The sequence below is a fragment of the Nothobranchius furzeri genome, chromosome 3, assembly GCF_043380555.1.
Source record: "Nothobranchius furzeri strain GRZ-AD chromosome 3, NfurGRZ-RIMD1, whole genome shotgun sequence".
Lineage (NCBI taxonomy): Eukaryota > Metazoa > Chordata > Actinopteri > Cyprinodontiformes > Nothobranchiidae > Nothobranchius > Nothobranchius furzeri.
In genome coordinates this window covers 70,041,145-70,060,758 of record NC_091743.1, presented here as the reverse complement: position 1 = coordinate 70,060,758, position 19,614 = coordinate 70,041,145, and the positions used below count along the sequence as shown (strand labels likewise).

The following is a 19,614-nucleotide window of genomic DNA, read 5'->3' as shown; positions in this document are numbered from 1 at the left end:
AACTTTCCACTTTTACCTGCAGAACCACCTGTCCTTAAGGCTGAGGTAGTAGATTGCATAGTTGTGAGGCTCACACCCTCCTTTAGTGATAACTGTGCAATCTACTGTCTTTCTTGGGGAAACAGAATAATCTGCTGCATCACTCAAGCCTTTGTGCCAGTTGGAATCTTCGCAGAAGTAATTATTAAACCAACAAAAGTTCTTTAAACATCATGCGTCACATTTTAATAGTGATGTGTTGGAAGTTGAGTTTGAGCCTAGCAAGGTGAGGTAGTAGGTTGTATAGTTTGTGAGATGGAGCCAATTCTACTCATGTGATAACTATACAGTCTCTTACCTTCCTTGAGAGGTACAATAAGATGCTCACCAGCCGACCCAAGTTGTGAGGGTACCACTCCAATACCATCATGTTGTTAACAACTGACATTACTCCAGAGGTAATTAAAACATTAGTACTTCTGAAGCTCAGGAGAAAATTGTTTTGTCATTGATAAAGGCAGAAATGTGTTTGTATTATTTCTTCTTTTTTTGCCCCGTGTCCTGTCTGGCTGTGAAGCAAACAGAATTAATGTCTGAATGCTGGTGACAAGCCTTACAGATTTACTGTCAGGTGGAGCATCAAAGCTTCTGCTTTAATGTCACGCCTGATACTTACACAACACACAACAATACAACAGGAGCAAACTATCACTGGGTCAACCTGATGAGGAAATATAAAATCAACATTGTTTTACTGAACAATCACGATAATAAATCACAGTGCATTTAGTGCCAACCACAGCCTTAAGACCTGTGTTGAACGTGCCCAAGTCCATACTTATGAGAGCACCATGTGAGCACCTGTGTGTGTACATGCGTTTGCATATGTAAGGTTTCTCTATAGGAGCATCAAATAGAGAGTGCGAGGGGCCACAAATCCGCCCCCCAAAGATGCGTAGAGGATGGAAGGAGCTCCAAGTCTCAGAGATCCAGAAGCTGCCCCCAGAGCGCAGGGACCCCAGGGAGACTGCGACCAGAAAAGCCCCCCTCAAGAAGCGCAGAGGATTGTCCCAGGGGGCCACAACCAGCAGCCAGCAGAGTCCCGGGGGATATCAGCGGCAAGCCCACAGGCCCGCCCGCAGCCTCCCACCCCCAAGCCGGCCGAGCCCGGGACCCAGCAACCCGGGACCCAGGGGTGACCAGCCCCGCCGGGGACCGAACAGAGCCCAGGGACACAGATCCGACCAGGCAGCCACCGGGATTAATCAAGCAGACTCCAAAAATCTTAAAGCCCCTTACCCGGGAGCCTCGGACACTCAGGCAGACCAAGGCACCACACTCCACACCAGGTGTGGCAGGGGGAGAGGAGGCAAAGATGTATAGCAGCAAAAGAAGTCCCAGGAGAGGGGAGGAGTCAAAGGCCCCACCTGACATATACAGTCATACACAAACACAGTCACACACACTCCCTCCCTCATACTCCCCATACACACCCTATTCACTCCGGTCCCGGTACTGCAGCACAAGGGGTACAACCATTACTGGTTCCCAGAGTTAGACCCTTTCTGCTGGGGTGCTGATGAGCAGACCTCCCCGCCCAATGCTGAGCAAAGCGACCCACTTACTTCTGAAGCTCAGGGGCAAATTGTTTTGTCATTGATAAAGGCAGAAATGTATTTGTATTATTTCAAGTCATGTTTATTTCTATTTATAAAACTATATGTTTGTATATTGTCCTGAATTTAATCCAGAAATTGTGAAATTTTACACCTGTACACAAGCCTGATTTCAACTCCCATCTTTACCATAAAAAGCTGCAAACATGGACCCATTAGCAACATTTACAGAACACCAGCAGCTACGATAAGCTAAAGACACAATGTGTGTGCATGATCTGAAATGATGCATGAGATAATCTATAACCTATATAAAATAACCTATACTTTCATTTATTATGCACAGAAAGGAAGTCCAAACAGTTATCTTGCTATTGCTACTGTAATGTCCACACAAAGCAATGCCTGCAAATGCCCACTAAACTTTATTACCACTCAGTGAGCGGCCAGTTGTTAGCAATTTGATTTTACTCACCGCTCTGGCATATCCATCACTTGGTTCGAACATTGGGCATTGGTTTATAGACGTAATCTGAAAACCCACTCTGGCACTGGCGGTGGTTTGATAAGCAGTCTGAAATCACGGTCAAATTCTGGCTTCTCTGGGCCAGGGATGAGGTCTTGCCTCAAGTGGAGGAGTTTAAAGTATCGGGGTTTTGTTCTCAAGTGAGGGAAAGCTGGAGCGTGAGATCGAAATTGGTGCTTCGTCTGCAGTGATGCGGGCGTTATACCGGTCAGTCGCGGAGAGAGAGCTGAGCCGAAAGGCGAGGCTCACAATTTACTGTTCAATCTACAGTCCTACCCTCATCTATGCTCACGAGCTTTGGGTAGTGAGCAAAAGAAGGAGATTGCAGATACAAGAAGTCAAATGAGTTTTCTCCGCATCGGAAAACTTTAATACAAAAGAAGTAACAGATAATCAGCAACACGACTGATTTTAATTCTGGTTCTTTCTTTTCACTGGTTACAGTTTATTTTGAATCATTACAGATTTGGTTTTCTTTAAGTGCAACCAAAAACCTGCAAAACTGACTTTCCATCTACCTTCATTTGAAAATATGAACTGAAACTAAGACTCAGACTGATAGTGTGAAATTATATCTATCTGCAGCAAGTGGAAGTGATGATTTATCCTGCAACATGGTTTTTGCAATGACACAGACACATGTTCAGAAACACATTTCCAAAGAATGCATCAACTTCACATGGGATGAAAAGTTCTCTGTTGGAATAGAAAGCTAAAAGTAAAACGGAATCTTTCAGCTTTCTTTCATCTCACTGTTCATGTCGCTGCTGGGACTCACTTATGCCAACCTGGCAAATTTAGGTGTTTGATTCTCTTTTGCACGTAAAACGTGGTGTTTCCAGAATTTCTGATAAGCTGTCCTAATCTTTTTTTTTATTTTGAATGCATACACGACTGGATTGACAGCTGAGTTAGCATGAGACAGCAAAATGCCAGTGTGGAAAGATGGGCCTTTTAGGGTTTTTGGATGGAAGAATTGGATGCAGTTCATTATGTGGAGAGGGAGCCAGGACAGAGCAAACAGAGCCAGGACCAGAGACAGAGATGCTGCCAGCTGCTTCTCCTTCCTGAGGTAGATTTGAGAGTGGATTTGTGAAGAGTTTCCTGGCTTACTTCTGCGGTTTCCTTGAATGTAACAGAAAACATAGCCGTACAATACAGTCATGATCAACAATGGAGTCAAGGTACACAGGAAAAAGTTAAAGGAAACCATAGTCCAGTGGGATCACACTTATGAAATGGCAGTGAAATGCAGAATTGGCAGATTGAGGAGGGTCTTTGTGCCACCCGAGCATGGGGGTAAAACGCAATGGTGTTGCAACGATCCAACATGCAGCCACCACAAGATGAGAACGTCTCCATGACACTGTCCTTTTGTACCTGTAAAGATGAGTTGTTCAGTGTCAAAAACACAAAATCAATTTAAAGATCAGATGATGTCACTAAAACGATGAACATTCTGGCTGTGCACGCCTCACCAGAGAGGGATGGAGACCCCCCAGGAAGCGGTCCACAGCAATGGCCATCAGACAGAGGACTGAAACCAGCGTCAGCAGGAGGATCACACAGCTGATGAAGAGACAAGTGAGGAATGACAGTTCCACTCGGCTGTCCATCACTACGGCCAGTGGGCTGGCCACAGCTCCAACCAAGAAGTCAGCCATAGCCAGAGACACGATGAGGCAGAAGGTGGGCTGCTGGATGCTTTTAGTTTTCCACAGAGACAAAATCACCAACATGTTACCCAGAATGCAGCTAACAGCAATGACAACCTCCACTGATGTGTAAATATGTTCTCCAGTGTTCATGATGCCTTCTGTCATGCTGCTGCTTAGAAAGCCGCGGTGAGACCAACAGCAGTGTGTGACAGTGTTGGATCACAATCTATGCAAAGCTTTGAGGAAGTAAACACTTGTCACTGCTCTTTAGATTTTTTTCTTGACATGGAGTTCATTTAACTGTTTTCTTAAATATTTTTCTGTAGTTGTGCAAGAGGTTTTGACTCTGCTTAAAAACAATAAATGCTATTAAAGTAGCAAAAGATTGTTTTTTTTTACTTTAAGCTAGAGCTTTAACATTGATCTCAGTGATTGTTGGGTTAGAAACGTGACCATTTCACATCTGACACCACTCTGCAGCCCTCTGCTAACTAAAAACCACACTTAAAGAGCAAGTCACCCCCTACAAGAAACTTACTTCACTCCCACTTCATGTTTGAAAAATGCAACAAATGCTGTTGCTTGGCAGACCGAGAGGGCGGAGCCGCTAACAAATACACACACACAGAGGCTCACAATGACATTATGACATCACAACATACCAGATGACATCATAGCATACCTCTTAGCTAATAGCAGTGGCAGATTTAAATTCAGATACAGTGCAGAATTTTTCCCTGACGACGGCGCAGCACTGACAGTTTTAGGCAGAATATTTGAATTTTAACCAAGATAAACTGAACTGCCAAATTATAGACTACACGTGTGTGTAGCACGATTAGACACTCCTTTATATAGTTCATCAGCAAAAAAAAAAAGTGATTTGGGGGTGACTTGCTCTTTAAGATTTTTGTGGAGTAAGTGTTCTAGGGGGCGCTCTTTACCTGCTTTACGGCTGTTAGCTGTAAAACTAGCGGTTACCGTTTCAGTTCACCCATCGTCATTAAAAAGCACAAGAAAAAAATATATAAGAAATCTAATTCATCTGTTGGCATCATGGCGAAGCCTGAAGTAAAAGTAAGAGAATAATTAAGAATCACCCGGCAATAGACTGGGTTGATGCATCAGGAATCATCAGAAACAAAGATGCACAAATCAAACATTTCACAGCAGTATTTGAACATTTGAGTGCTGTAAATGGAGTCATTGGGCTGATTGCTCAAAGACTTTGATGCTGTTCCGATCTTTCAACATCCGACAATGGGGTCCTGTAGGGGCAATCACTTGTTGGGTTTTACTTAAACTAGTTGAATCAAAACATTTTTGCACGGGGTCTTTTTGTTTTACTCTAATATTGGGTAAAGATGGCTAGAGGCTAATGTTGAGCTAACGATGCTAACAGTGAATCAGAAAAAATTGTTTGCTCTTAAAAATCTCAAGCAACATTTTTAATTACAAACACTGGAATATTACTTTGAAATGTATTTTTGTACTTATCAGCTTACTGTGTCTGACTTGTTTTCACTTCTCATCCAGAATCTTCTGATGCTGATCCATACCTAGCAACAGCCATGAAAATCACTTGTTTAGAAAATGGGCTGCAGTACCAAAATTTGACCATAGGTTGTTGTTCTTACATATTGCACCTATAAAGGTATATGTAGTAATATGTGTTGTGTCCACCACTAGGGGGCAGCCTAGGATTGGAAGTAAGTAAGTGACTGAGAAAAAAGAAAATAATGGGGAGTTATGGTGGATGCCTGAGACTGCTACACGTGACGCAGGTTCATATAAAGCTTGGAAAAGGAACTCTTGCCCACTCGTGATACTTTCAGATACAGCAGCTGACCATAACGATATGCAAATGAATTTAACAAAAAACAAGAAAAAAGAGAGACCGTACGAAAGACAGAACACCATTTGGTTACACCATCATCTGGCATCAGTTTGGTAAAACAATTTTTTAAAGTTTTGTTTATGACATTATATCCTTTTGAAAAAGTGCTGAAATTCACATATAATTATAAACCAACAGAGACAACAATTAGGTGAGTCATTAAGTTGGAGTAAAATAAATTCTATATTAAACTGGGAGGCTTGGTAAGGACGTTAACTTGGTTGATTGGAACCGGCAATAGAGCTTTCCTTGTCATGTAGTCTCTTGCACAGGCGGATCTCTGCAAGGCCGTAATTAATTTAATAACCTCTGTAATTATGTTGTGCAACCAAACAGGGACAATAAACTGATAAAAAATGATCATAATCAGTGTATTGTTTCTAAAATTTATATTTATGCTTTTTTATGCATAAAGTTTAGTTTAGTTAATAATTTTCTCTGGATCAAAGATTTGTCAAGAAATATTGTATTTCTTGAGAAATGGTGCCCTTAGATACAAAGTCAAGTGCTCAGATACCACAATTGAATTTAAAACTGAATAATTGATGATATAAAAGAAAGCAATCTCCTAATCTTACATTAAATATTAACACAAAATCATAGAGATAAATTGCACATTACTGACAGACATGGGAGGTCAAGATGAAACAACCAACATGCTGTTTCTACCTTGCCTTTTCAAAATTAATTTACATAGAATGCAGGTCAGACACGACTCTGAGTTGTTGGGATACTATATTTGACCACATAAGCTACCTTTCTTTAACAACAACAAGATAAATTTGCTTTACATAATACTGCTCTTTAAAGGCAACATTTTCATGTTTTTAAATCATTTTCCTGAATGAGTATGCTCTAAAATAATCCTTTACAAGGTTAATGAAAAGTCTCCCAGCCCCCACTGTGGCCTGTAGCCAAAATACCGCACTTGCAAATTCAGAGTATCTGGTCCAATCCCTTGAAGTCACGCATCTTGCATGAAGCTGTAATGCTTTACAGCAATCCATGTTCATACCTCAGAACAGGTGAGCTACGCCTGGTTAGAATTTGGTTTCTTGATAGCAAAGAAGAAAGAACAAACAGTGGTTTTAAACTTTCAATAGTGACAATTGTAACGTTTTGTAAGTGGTCCAAATTATTAAACTGTCAATGAAATACGAAAGGTGTTCAATAAGATGTAATGTTCCATAATATATGGATCATTCATATTACTGAATCTTTTAAATCCAACTGACACTGGAAATAAGTCATTTAAGTATACCAGGGAACCAACACTTATAAATAATTGGACACAGAAGCAAAAATATAGTTTATAAAAATTTATTAATTACTACACTTCTACGACTAATGATTATTACACAAAAAAACTATAAATGGCCTGTATTTGATACAGTGCCTTCTAGAGTCCTGAAACCCCCCAAGGTACTTTACAACACAATCAGTCATTCACCCGTTCACACACACATTCACACTGGTGGGGATGAACTACAATGTAGCCACAGCTGCCCTGGGGCACACTGACAGAGGCGAGGCTGCCACCGGTCCCTCCGACCACCATCAGCAGTTAACATGGGTTAAGTGTCTTGCCCAAGGACACAAGCGGGGCTCGAATCTGCTTGAACCTGCAACCTTCCGATTAAGGGGCGAGCACTTAACTCCTGTGCCACCGTCGCCCCTATAGATAAATGGTTATCCAAGGTAAAATCAACTAAGACAATATCCAACGGATGAAACATGAAGTAATATGTTATTAAAAGTCTAAATAAGTGTTTTAGGAAAGAAGGTGATGCCTGGGATATGTAGCGGAAATCCACATTTTATACCCTCAGATTAACTTTGTTTGGATTTACACGAAGGAGAACGTAACTATTTTCACAAAGTTTTTCCTCACATTTAGCAGAAGAAAACAAAAAGGGGAATTTGAAACTGGCCCGCAGTTTCAGCATTCTGGTTACCTCCTACGACTCTCTCCCAGGATCGTAAATTGCACCAATTTGACTGGCCTCCCTTCTGCGCCAATCAGGAGGTGCAAGTAATATCAAAAAACTGGTCTGTTTTACATCAACCTCAGACTGACCCTTTTCTCAAGATAGGGGGAGTTGTAAAACTTCTTTTAGGTCCTCCTGGGAGCTTCAAGACCTGAGTCTTTATAAACCTTGCATTCCTGTTTATCAACAATCAAAGAAGGTATTTGGGTTGTTTACCCTTAAATTAGAAATCAAGGTGCTCTAAGAGAAAATCTTATCAGCCACAGACATAAACTGTTTTGTGTTTCCTTTTATGTTAAACCTCTGTCATTTGGTGTTTCTCAAGTTAAAATTCATGCTAATGGTAAAACTGTCCAGTTTTAAGACATAAATTTAGTACCTCTCTGTTTGAAGTAATACTTTGACCCCCATTTGGACCAACTTTGGTAAATTGTGATCATTGTTGGAAAGGCAGAGGTTATGTGAAAGAGCCACAGTGCCATCAAGGAGTGAAATACATGTGGGTGTGACAAAAAGAAAGTATATAAAGCCATAAGTTCAGACCTCGAGTGGCAGAACAGATAAGAAAGATGCCTTAAGTGAACCTCTGCTGGGCTTTTCCATCTGGGCCCAGCAACAGATAACCCGGCGCTTTACAGTTGTCAAGTAATTAGCTCTCAAAAGTTACGATAAAACTTAGAAGCAACTCCGTTTTTTTTTTTTTTTTTTTTTTTTTTGACTTCCTACATGAAACCGGAAGTCTGCGTGTTTGGTCGAGTTCTCACATTAAGAGTAAAAGCAATTTGGAACAGTTTGATGATTCAGCTCAATTTGGGATAATTTGGGCCCGCGATCTGAATTCCACGTTTGGTATAGCTGGAGGAACCGAAAAGTCAAGCCATGATCGAGGATTACCATATCCTCCCCTTTCCACGACCGACGTTGACTGACCAGGGAGCCAGCACCATTTAATCCAAAAAGGCCACGAGCCAGGAACCCAAGGCTGTTGGAGCTACTGGCCACCCTTCCGGCGACGGAAAGCAGGTGTGTGAAGCATCTCATCTGGCTGACTTTTGTGCTAAACCCGATTAGTGAATTCAGATTAGTTCATTTCTTTATGGCGCGTTTTATTTCGACCCCAGATTCACTTTTAGCTTTCAAGATCCCCTTCCTTCTTCTGCCATAATGAGCCACACAAACACACACACACACACACACACACACACACACACACACACACACACACACACGCACGCAAGCACGCACGCACACACACACACACACACACACACACACACACACACACACACACACACACACACCACACACCCTCCCTTGGTTCTCCTTTCAGAAATTATTCCTAATAGTTACTATAATCCTATGTGTCACCAAATTTCCACTTTATTACAAATCAGTTATTCCATATCACTGCCATAAAGCTTTGGGTTAACAGTCGTCTTAATTCCATGCATGAAATGATAAACTGTGTTTGGTCCTTTTGTCAATGTATTAACTGATGTTTGTAATAAACACACAAAACGTAAATAACGCCTGATCATTGTCTAGCAATTCTTGGGAATAATCGGCGCATTCTGTCAAGAATTCATCCTTTAAGATTAATTTGTGGTGTTAACTCTGAGACTGATTCTATTGCGAAGATATAGATATTAAATCCAACGGTCCAGTTCCGGAAACTGGTGGTGCCCCGATTAAAGATAAGATTATAAACAAGCTCAATCTACGCCACATTTGAAATGTAGATGTAAATCTATATTTATCGCTACAGATAATAAGAATAATCTGGCTGAAATTCGTGATATCAAGTTATCAGATTAATTTTAACTCATCCAGCGTCAGAGTGCAGCACTACAGTACTTGTGTGCTAGAGTTCTTAGCTATTCGGCTGGCCACGAAGTCTTCTCATTTTCTTTTTTGGTAACATTGTTTTTCTTTTTCCTTTTTCAAGAGCACTCACTGCAAAACACACTCATTTAAATTATCATAGATCAGATCCGTTCTAATGCATCCCTACATTCTTACAGCTTAAATGCATCCTTCCAATCATTATAGTCCTAATTTCTTCTCAGAAACCGCACAATCACACACACACACACACACACACACACACACACACAAACACACACACACACACACACACGCACGCACGCGCGCATGCACGCACACACACGCACGCACGCACGCACGCACACACACAATTTTCCACAAGCAGAACTATTGCTGCAGAGTGCTGCAGAAAACAAAGTCCCTCCCCTCCGAGTTGTGGCTCATTGAATACCGACTTGTGAGTGAAAAGGAGGGAGAGAGGTAGGAAAGAGAGGTGATGCACTGGTAACCAGTCCTCTACGGAGACTGAATTTGTTGCTGGGATTGATCATTCAGAGCGCCTGCATGACCATTAACTGTGCAAATGTGCCAGGAAAGAAGTTATCCCTGTTTACTGGAGGATGTGTTTGCTGAGAGAAACCCCAAAGTGGAGAGAGGAGTAAACTGCCAATTTGTTGTTTTTATGATCTGAGAGAGGAAGTTACAACCACAGAGATTTATAAAGATGTCCTCGCCAGGAGTCCAGCAACAGAAGCAGGTGGACATGGGGTACATCTCCATTGAGACAGCTATTGCTGTGGCCTCTGCCCTGGGGAATATTCTGGTGGTTCTGGTGGTGTGTATGAACCGAGCTCTGCACAACGCCACTTTCTGCTTCATCGTTTCTCTGGCTGTGGCTGACATTGCTGTTGGAGTTTTGGTCATCCCTCTGGCCATCGTAATCGACATGGGATTCAAGACTCCGTGCTACACATGCCTCTTCCTCTCCTGCCTGCTGCTGAGCATCACCCAGAGCTCCATCCTCTCCCTCCTGGCAATAGCCATAGACAGATTTCTGCGCATCAAGATTCCCACAAGGTGAAAACCCGTTTTATCACTTTCAGCTGAAAACTAACATTTGTTTATTGTAAAATTAATTTGAAAATATAAAGATTAGTTTGGTCAAAATGGGTTAAATGGAAGTGAATATATGAATGGGAATGAATATTACTAATGTATGTTGGAATTATGTGGTTGTATGTTTAATTCTAGAAGAGAGTTCTCAATTTTTGGTTCAAACTGCTCAAAATTTGTTTTAAGGAAAGTGCTTAACCCTTTAAGAGACTGGGTCACGTGGCTGTAATGTGGTTGATAGTTATGTCCCATGGGCTGATGGTAAAGGATTTAAATATTCATCAGGGTTGGTAAATTTGATGCAACTTGTTGACACAGATCATTAAAGTGAAGTTTTTCAAGTATAAAATGCCTTTTTTCAGTCAGAAAGAGTTTCTCAGTGTTTTAAATCTACATAGAGTAGCCCTGTTCATTATTGCCCGGTTTCATGCAAATCAATGCGCTGGACACTCAAACCTTTTAAGGAAATTAAAATGTCCTTGCCTGCCTAAATTACTTATATTTTGCTCGGAGAGTTGGCAGGTCCTTATGCTAATGTTTGTTTATCAGCTGGACCCTGATGTTAAATGCTGGCACTCGAGAAAATGCTTCAGATAAATTTCAAATCTGGAGCTGGTTCAAAGAAATGCCATTGCGGTTGTCTGTGGATGCACTCAGATGATTGGAAAACCTAACATTTCTTTCTTTCTTTCTTTTTTTTTTTTTTTGATGATGCTGCCCAGGTACAACATCATAATGACCCCAGGGAGGGCATCTGTAGCCATTTGCCTGTGCTGGACCCTCTCCTTCCTCAGTGGGTTGGTTCCAATGACTGGCTGGAACAACCTTAACCATGGAAACATCAGCTGCTCTAGTGAGATAGTTTGCTCATTTTTGAACGTGATTGGGATTGACTACATGGTATACTTTAATTTCTTTGGCTGGGTGGTGGTACCTTTGACCATAATGATCCTTCTGTATGGGGAGATATTCCGAGTGATCCGAAAACAGCTTAACCGCCGAGCTGAGGCCACTTGTGATGGACAGAAGTATTACCGAAAGGAGCTGAAGCTAGCCAAATCATTGGCTTTGGTGGTTTTTCTTTTCATCATCTGCTGGTTGCCATTACACATAATGAACTGCATCAGCTTCTTTTGCCCAAAGTGTGTTGTACCAAAAGCCATCACATATGGAGGAATTATCATGTCCCACCTGAACTCAGTCCTCAACCCGATGGTTTATGCATTCAGGATAAAGCATTTCCGTCTCACGCTGATCCAAGTACTCCGTCGCTGCATGTTGTGCAAGTCAACAGAGAGCACTTCCTGTCCATCCATCACTACAGTTATGCCTGAGAAGACAAAAGCAAAGCTGTAACACAGACTTCTGAAATTCCCTCTCCAGCGTTACACAGCGGGAAAACTTTCACAATAATCGTGAAATTACAAGAACCACAAAAGACCATCCCAATAAGGAAAAGACAGCATTTAATGGCATCCGGTGACATGTTCGCTTTTGATTCAAGTCTGTTTTTTTGAGTACATGAGAGAAAAAGCTAATAAAAAGTTACATGTCCATTAGTCTGATTGGCTGTCATTCACTGCTGTGTTAAGAATGTTGTGTAAAATTCTAACAGTAGATGCTTCATGGTTTTTTAAAACTCATTTACCACATAAGTCTTTAAGGAGCAATTCACTCCAAATCAACATTTTTTTTTGCTCATAAACTATGTAAATGAGTGTCTGATCATGCTGCAGACACGTGTGGTCAATAATTCAGCACTTTAGTGCATCTTAGTTAAAATTTAAATATCCTGCCTAAAACTGTCAGTGTTGCACTGTTGTCAGGTAAAAACTCAGCACTGCATTTGAATTTAAATCTGACGTCGCTATTGGCTAAGAGGTACACTATGATGTTAAATGGTACATTATGAGGTCACAATGTCGTGAGTGTGTGTATTTGTTAGTGGCTCCACCCTCTCGGTCTGCTAGGGAACAGCATTTGTTGCATTTTTCAAACAGGAAGTGGGAGTTGAGTAACAGTCTGGTAGGGGGTGACTTGCTCTTTAAACTGTTATCAAACATCTTGATCACCAACAAGCTTTCCTCTTTTGTCAGTTATCAGTGGGGTTAGATTGGAGTCTATTGTTAAGGTGGCCCACTAAAGCTGTGGCCGCAGGGTTGTCGGTGCCTGTCGTGGAGGCAACACCTGAACTCGCTGGCAGACACCAGCAGCTAGGGATGCTGTCAAGCTGAAGAAAGAGTTCTGTCAGATATTTTTGGCCTCCAGATATTTTTGGACTCCAGAGGCAGCTGATAGGTACCGGCAGTCCAAGCGGAATGCAGCTCGGGGTGTCGCGGAGGCAAAAACTCGGGCGTGGGAGGAGTTCGGTGAGACCATGGAGCACGACTTTCGCGCTGGATGTCGTAGGGCTGTGTTGGCTGACGCAGCTCTGCAATATCATCAGGGGCAGTTCCGCTGGACTGGCACACTAGGGTGGTGGTCTCCCTTTTTAAAAAGGGGGACCGCAGGGTGTGTTCCAACTACGGGGGGATCACACTCTTGAGCCCCCCTGGCAAGGTCTATTCAGGGGTTCTGGAGAGGAGGGTCCGTCAGATTGTTGAATCTCTGATTCAGGAGGAGCAATGTGGTTTTTGTCCTAGCTGTAGAAAACTGGACCAACTCTGTAGCCTTAGGGAGGTCATGGAGGGTGCATGGGAGTTTGCCCAACCAATCTACATGTGTTTTGTGGATTTGGAGAAGGCGTTCGACTGCGTCTCTCGGGGGGCCTTGTGGGGGGTACTCTGGAAGTATGGGGTACCAGGCCCTCTGACATGGTCTGTTAGGTCCCTGTATGACCGGTGTCAGAGCTTGGGTCTGCATTGCGGGCAGTAAGTCAGGCTCGTTCCCAGTGAGAGTTGGACTCCGCCAAGGCTGCCCTTTGTCACCGATTCTGTTCATTACCTTTATGGACAGGATTTCTAGGCGCAGCCAAGGTGTGGAGGGCATCCGTTTTGGAGCCCTGAGGATCAGGTCTCTGCTTTTTGCAGATGATGTGGTCCTGCTGGCTTCATCAGAATGTGATCTCCGGCTTTTGCCGGAGCGGTTCGCAGCTAAGTGTGAAGCAGCTGAGATGAGAATCACCTCCTCTAAATCTGAGACCATGATCTTAAGTCGAAAAAAGGATGATTGTCTTCTCTGGGTCAGGGATGAGGTCCTGCCCCAAGTGGCAACAGCCATGAAACTCACGCAACAAGAGTGAGAGAGTAATATTTTTGCCTAAAAAATGGAAGGAATTACCCACATTTGACCACAGGATGTACTTCTTACAAATTGCACCTATAAATCTTGTAAAGTTTTAAAAACATGGTGGTGTTAATTGAAAATATTTTTTACAAAGTTGTGATAAATGCTTATTTTGCATATGTGCAGATACTTTACAAATCCATTACATAATGTGAAATTCTTAATGCACAGAGAAAAATCAATAAGTTTCCTGCTTTTGGTTTTATGTGGAAATCATTCATTGTACTTGGGAATAACAAGGCAGTGTTCAAACTGCAAATTAATCATTCAGTTACTTTTTCAAATGGAACAAGACAAACAAAAGCAGCTAATTCTGCATTTATCACAGAAGGCAGAAATCTGCGGTGCTAATTTAGTTTGTTCGAGCCATAATTTAAAAGCTGTGGCGGAGAAGTGAAAGGCTAGAGCATTTGAACAAATTAAGCGAGCGCAATTATCCTGATGTACTCCAACTGTAAAACTGTGATAAAGTCTCAGCTAAAGGTTCTGCTTTGTCATTAATTTGACTTCTGCTTGATTTCAGCCTCGGGAGTCAATAACATTTAAATTCTTAATCATGTTGGAAAATCCACCTTTAAAAACCACAGTTTATGTGCTGAAAATGAAAACTTTACAATTATGTTTACTTTTGTGATTTTTAAATAAAAGAAACCTGTGTGGTTGTAAATAATGCCTGTATTAGCATCTGTCACCTTCATCCATCTGAGGGATTTGAAACTGCTGAGTCTGGTTTAATCCTCAGCCCTGGTCTTAAGTCCCACACAACCAACTGGGATTTACTTTGAGCACGGTGTCTGCGGTTGGTGGTGTAACACACTGGTAAAAGAAGCATGGCCTAAACGTAGACTGAAAAAGGCAGAAAGTTATATTTTGGGTTCATTTTATGTCTTGACCCGGTCTACAAAACAAATCTTCTAAAGGTAAGACTCTTTATATTTGTGTTTTACATGTTTGTTCTCACTTTCATTAAATGCACACTCTAACATATTTTTATTTTGGATACCCTGAAGAATCAAAGAGAAACTTACATTTGAGGAAAATGGCTAACGCTGATGAAGCAGATGGCAGTCAAGATCCTGAGGCTCCAGATGAAAATGTGGACGAAGCCTTGCTGCACTTCAGCAAACTCGGAGAAAGTCGGCGTGCGCTACCATGGGTGCAGTGGACCTTCAAAGAAAAAGCTAATTATTTTATGGACCACATCTTTCTTGGATTTTTGATTCTCTTTGTGGTCGTGCTTCTGTGTGAATGTCTATATAAATGTTGGTATGTGTCAAACGTGAACAAGGCAGAAGAGTTCGTGTCAGATTTGGTGATTTCTGTATTTGAGTGGCTCTTCACTCAAGAGAGACACGAGGAGTTGGCTGAACTGTAAGACGTTTGAAAAAATAATGATCTGAAGGTTGTAATGTCACTTTTTTGTTTTTCTACAATATTAAAGGCAAAAATAGGTAACCCACGTGCTCGGAAACTATGTCAGCAGCTTTAACAGTAACTTCACAACTTTGTTACTGACTGTTAAATAGTGGAAATGCATTGTGTGTAAGTAATCCAGTTGTCATTAAACAGCAACAAAAATGAATTTTCCTTTTAATATATATATATAAATAAATATATATATATATATATATATATATATATATATATATATATATATATATATATATATATATATATATATATATATAGATATATATTTTTTTTTTCTTCTAATTTGTAGCAGTTTTCCAATCTGGGACGTCGGGGCCTCTCGACTTAGGCTGTTGCCCCCGTGACCCGAATCCAGATAAGCAGAAGAGAAGGATGAATTTCAATCATATTTTCAAATCTTTTTTTTTTTAAAAGATTTTTAATTTTTTTGTATTTTGAATTTTTTGTTCTTGTTAAGCGCCTCACAATTTTTATCTTGAGAGGCGCTATATAAAAGATAATTTTCTTTCTTTTGATTATTATTTCTGCAACACTTCTTGAAGTTTGTCCAGGAAAAAAATAAAATAAAATAGAAGTTCAGTCTATGGAAATTACATCGATTAGTAATGTCTGGTGGCATCAGTATGCCAGTAAATGTTTCTGAATATTACAGCAGCAATAAAAAAGAACTTGTATTCAAGAACATATCTGTCAATCTTTTGTTGAATTCACAAATAAAAGTAAAACAAAATTAAAATGTTTAATTCTCTTTGGACTTATTTTTTTATTATTGATCATATTAGTACATGTTGATTTATTTTAATTTTGTTCGAAGCTTTATATTTAAACGCTGGTGTGACGTAGCCTGGCCTTTTCTTTACCCTAATATGCACTTTTGCGCTGATGACACAATCATTTACTGTTTTGGAACATCCCCCACTTGAATTACTACAGAAAGCTTTTAATGTGGTCCAACAAACCCTTCTGCAGTTAAAATTGGTCCTCAGTGCTGACAAGACTAAGCTAATGTTGTTTTAAAACTCTAAAAATACCTAAGTATGCCCTCAGTGACCACTCTTTAGGGAAATATCATAGAGGTGGTCCACACATATACATGGAGTCTGGCACGATCACTCCCTCTTCAAGCTCCATATAGACAATCTTGTGAAGAAACTCAAACTCACACTGGGTTTCTTTTTCAAAACAGTGTTAAATATATATATAATAAAAAATAATAAGATTATATATTTAGTTATAGATATATAGATATATAGTTTTTTTGTTTTGGCAAAAAAAAAAACTAACAAAAAAAACTAGTTACTGCAATATTTCTGTCTAATCTGGATAGTGAAGACCTTTTGTATATGAATGCCTCAGCACAGTGTTTTTGTAAGATTGATGTGGTTTATCATGCCTCGCTGAGGTTTATTACTAACTTAGACCACAACCCATCATTGTGGGTCATATTAGCATCCCGAGTGGGATGGCCTTCTTTGTCCACCAGGAGGTTGGGACATTGGTATACTTTCATTTATAAGGCCATGCTTAGCTTACTTCCGAATTAAGTCTGTAACTTAATCTCATGGAGAAGTGTAACTTTTCACAGTCTGCGTGCAATCAATCGTTACTCTGGGTTTTGTTTTCTCGCCGAACTGTGTAAAGGCTTTCGTTCACTCTTCTCCTTCTGCATGGCACAGGCTGCAGGAAAACTGGAAATTAACGGAGTTTACTTCGTTGAACACATTTTAAACCAGACTGAGAGCCCTTGAGATGGATCCCCTGTGTTGTAACTGCCTTCTGTAATTTTGTACATAACATATATGTGTCGCTGAAAAATTTGTAACTGTAACTTTTGCTGCCTGTTGGCCAGGACTTCCTTGAAAATTAGGCTTTTAACCTCAATGGGGTCTTCCTGGTTAAATAAAGAATAAAGAAATCATATCTCCACACAACCTGAGATTGGCCTTGGAGGAACATGATTGGACACCATTGTTTTATTACAACCAATTAAATTAACGCACTGAACTTCTTTCAACTTCCGGTTCCGCCTCTCCTTCTCTTCCGGATTTCGTAGCGTGACCGACGTTTCGTGTCTATTTAGACTTAAAAGTAAGTCCAAAATTGAGAGTTATGAATTATATTGTTTGTTCTTTTCAGTCACATCGCGTTTTAGACGTTTATCTCCCTCAGTTGTTCAGTTAAATGTGTTTCCAATGTTTCCTCGTTTGTTGCAGCGTAGCCAGAAATGGTAAAACTGTCGGTCGCCATGCTGCTTCGTTTAGCCATTAAACACTAATAACGTAGATACACGCTCAGAACCAAAATGTGCTCTTTGCTGCAATGTATTGGCAACAGTTTTCAAGCAGCCCTTTAAGTCAAACGTCTTCATGTATGCATTTATGAAAGTCGTGTACCATTTTACACTAAACTAAAGCTGATGTTTGCTAGCATCTGCTTGCTAAATGCTAACCACTCGGTGCCTTAAGTATGAAGTCCCGTCGCTCTGTGCTTATTTGCTTCAACAGAGAAACTGACTGTTGTATTGTAATAATTTAAACTGAATCTAAAGTGAATTCGAAAATATTGTCATTTGCTAGCACCAGTTTTAGAGGGCCTGTTAGCAGCTAGCAATTGATTTAGTTGGTCACTTTCTACATTAATCAGACTAAACTATATTTTATATCATATCATTCAGGGGTTAAACAACGCAAATAGGGGAGGCAGTGAAACATTTTACTATTAAGGGCTGGGAAGAATTTGCAGCAAATGTAGGTTAATGTCTGCAATCATTTTAACAAAGCATTATGAAATGACAGGATTATGATGAAATCAATTTGAGTAGGTTTGTTATTGGAAACTAGGCCAGTTAATATAAAAAAAAATTTAAATCTCTGATAGTGGTTGATTCTTAACTACAAAATAAATACAATTTAGGGAATTTAGGAAGTTCTAATGTTGCTTTCATTCATTTTCTTTGAAATAAACCTGATTATTTTTTGTGTCAGAATGCGTTACGTGGCCGCTTACCTCCTCGCTTCACTGGGTGGAAACACCAGCCCCTCTGCAAAGGACATCAAGAACATCCTAGGTAGCGTGGGGATTGAGGCCGATGACGAACGCTTGAATAAAGTATGTTGTTGGTGGTTTACTGTTGAAACTATGTATTTTCCATGTGGTTAAATGTTATTTTCTCAACAGGTCATCAGTGAGCTGAATGGAAAGGACATCAATGACGTCATGAATTCAGGTTAGTGGCTCTTAAAACTGAAAATGCTAAGTTCAGTGTCCTGCAGTTTCATGAGTTTTTCTTTTGGTCACAGGCCTCTCCAAGTTAGCCTCTGTACCAGCAGGTGGTGCTGTAGTGGCACCTGCCGCTGCTGCTGGTGGGGCCGCTGGAGCTGGGGCTGCCCCTGCTGCTGGTACGTAATTATGCCTGTAGTAATATCTTTAACTTTTTTCCAACATTAACATTTGACTTTAATTTGCTTTGCAGCGGAAGAGAAAAAGGAAGAGAAAAAAGAAGAATCAGAAGAGTCAGACGAAGATATGGGCTTTGGGCTCTTTGATTAATCTTCCTTCTCTTTGTATAAAAAGCAATAAAAATGTAAAAGGTTTACACACATTCTTTTGGTCCTGGATTTATTTTAGAATTTTAAAACAGTAAGTACTCAAAAACATTTAAGTTTTTAAATTTAATCATTTCTAAGGATTCTTGGTAAAGGTTATTCTCTCTCCTAAGAGTGGTAAAGATGAGACATCCAGATGGCATTATGCAATCATAAACGTGTGTGTTCAGTCTTGTAATATCTAAAACCACAAAAGCCCTGTTAACTCCTAATACTAGGGCTGAAGGAGCCAAAGAGCTGCTGTACATAAATACTTTTTTCTGTGTATTTGTTAAAAAGAAAGGACACTATGTTCTAACTTCAAGGCATGTTTGCACTTGAATTTCCTAGAAACCCCTTAAACCAGTTATGCAATGTAAAGACAATATAATTAAGCAGTGGTTCTTTTTTCTTGAGGTAAAATGATTACGTTTTTAGTGTTCACTTTATTTTTGTCGAAAAATATTAACTCAAAACTGCATTTTAAAAGCAGAGTTGTGCAGGCATGCTGGCCTCTGCAGCAAAGCAGTCACCATGTGCATTTATAGATGGTGTGTGTGTGTTTGCTTAATTCATTAGTCATGGTACTTGTGACACCTGTCATGTAGCACCTTTTGTAAACTTGACAGAAATCTGGATTATTGAAACACTCATGAGAATAATTAATACTATTAAATCATGAAGGTTTGATGACAAGTACTCCATCGTTTGAG

The 19,614-nt window shown here is 40.4% G+C and overlaps 3 protein-coding genes and 1 pseudogene across 3 annotated transcripts; 3 read left to right on the top strand and 1 right to left on the bottom strand.

Annotated features, from left to right (window-relative positions):
* Positions 1-329: 329 nt before the first annotated feature.
* LOC129152992 (serine/arginine repetitive matrix protein 2) lies at positions 330-2,064 on the top strand. The gene is made up of 2 exons (XM_054731477.2): positions 330-437; positions 884-2,064. Exons 1-2 carry the CDS (start codon positions 408-410, stop codon positions 1,535-1,537), a joined length of 684 nt encoding a protein of 227 aa, XP_054587452.2. The 5' UTR covers positions 330-407; the 3' UTR covers positions 1,538-2,064.
* An 835-nt stretch (positions 2,065-2,899) lies between these two features.
* LOC107385899 (adenosine receptor A1-like) lies at positions 2,900-3,929 on the bottom strand (annotated as a pseudogene).
* Positions 3,930-9,870: 5,941 nt separating this feature from the next.
* LOC107385935 (adenosine receptor A1) lies at positions 9,871-13,381 on the top strand. The gene is made up of 2 exons (XM_015960087.3): positions 9,871-10,565; positions 11,324-13,381. Exons 1-2 carry the CDS (start codon positions 10,213-10,215, stop codon positions 11,955-11,957), a joined length of 987 nt encoding a protein of 328 aa, XP_015815573.1. The 5' UTR covers positions 9,871-10,212; the 3' UTR covers positions 11,958-13,381.
* Positions 13,382-17,287: 3,906 nt separating this feature from the next.
* Positions 17,288-18,918, top strand: rplp2 (ribosomal protein, large P2). The gene is made up of 5 exons (XM_015958638.3): positions 17,288-17,405; positions 18,302-18,425; positions 18,495-18,543; positions 18,617-18,715; positions 18,790-18,918. The coding sequence occupies exons 2-5, from the start codon at positions 18,303-18,305 to the stop codon at positions 18,864-18,866; spliced, it is 348 nt and encodes a 115-aa protein (XP_015814124.1). The 5' UTR covers positions 17,288-17,405; position 18,302; the 3' UTR covers positions 18,867-18,918.
* Positions 18,919-19,614: the final 696 nt, after the last annotated feature.

Bases quoted from the DNA above. Each gene is read 5' to 3' on its own strand.
- LOC129152992 (XM_054731477.2), top strand. From the start codon at position 408: ATGTTGTTAACAACTGACATTACTCCAGAG. The intron at 438-883 runs GTAATTAAAACA...GTTTCTCTATAG, and splicing joins CAACTGACATTACTCCAGAG to GAGCATCAAATAGAGAGTGC.
- LOC107385935 (XM_015960087.3), top strand. From the start codon at position 10,213: ATGTCCTCGCCAGGAGTCCAGCAACAGAAGCAGGTGGACATGGGGTAC. The intron at 10,566-11,323 runs GTGAAAACCCGT...GATGCTGCCCAG, and splicing joins CGCATCAAGATTCCCACAAG to GTACAACATCATAATGACCC.
- rplp2 (XM_015958638.3), top strand. From the start codon at position 18,303: ATGCGTTACGTGGCCGCTTACCTCCTCGCTTCACTGGGTGGAAACACC. The intron at 18,426-18,494 runs GTATGTTGTTGG...TTTTCTCAACAG, and splicing joins ATGACGAACGCTTGAATAAA to GTCATCAGTGAGCTGAATGG. The intron at 18,716-18,789 runs GTACGTAATTAT...TTTGCTTTGCAG, and splicing joins TGGGGCTGCCCCTGCTGCTG to CGGAAGAGAAAAAGGAAGAG.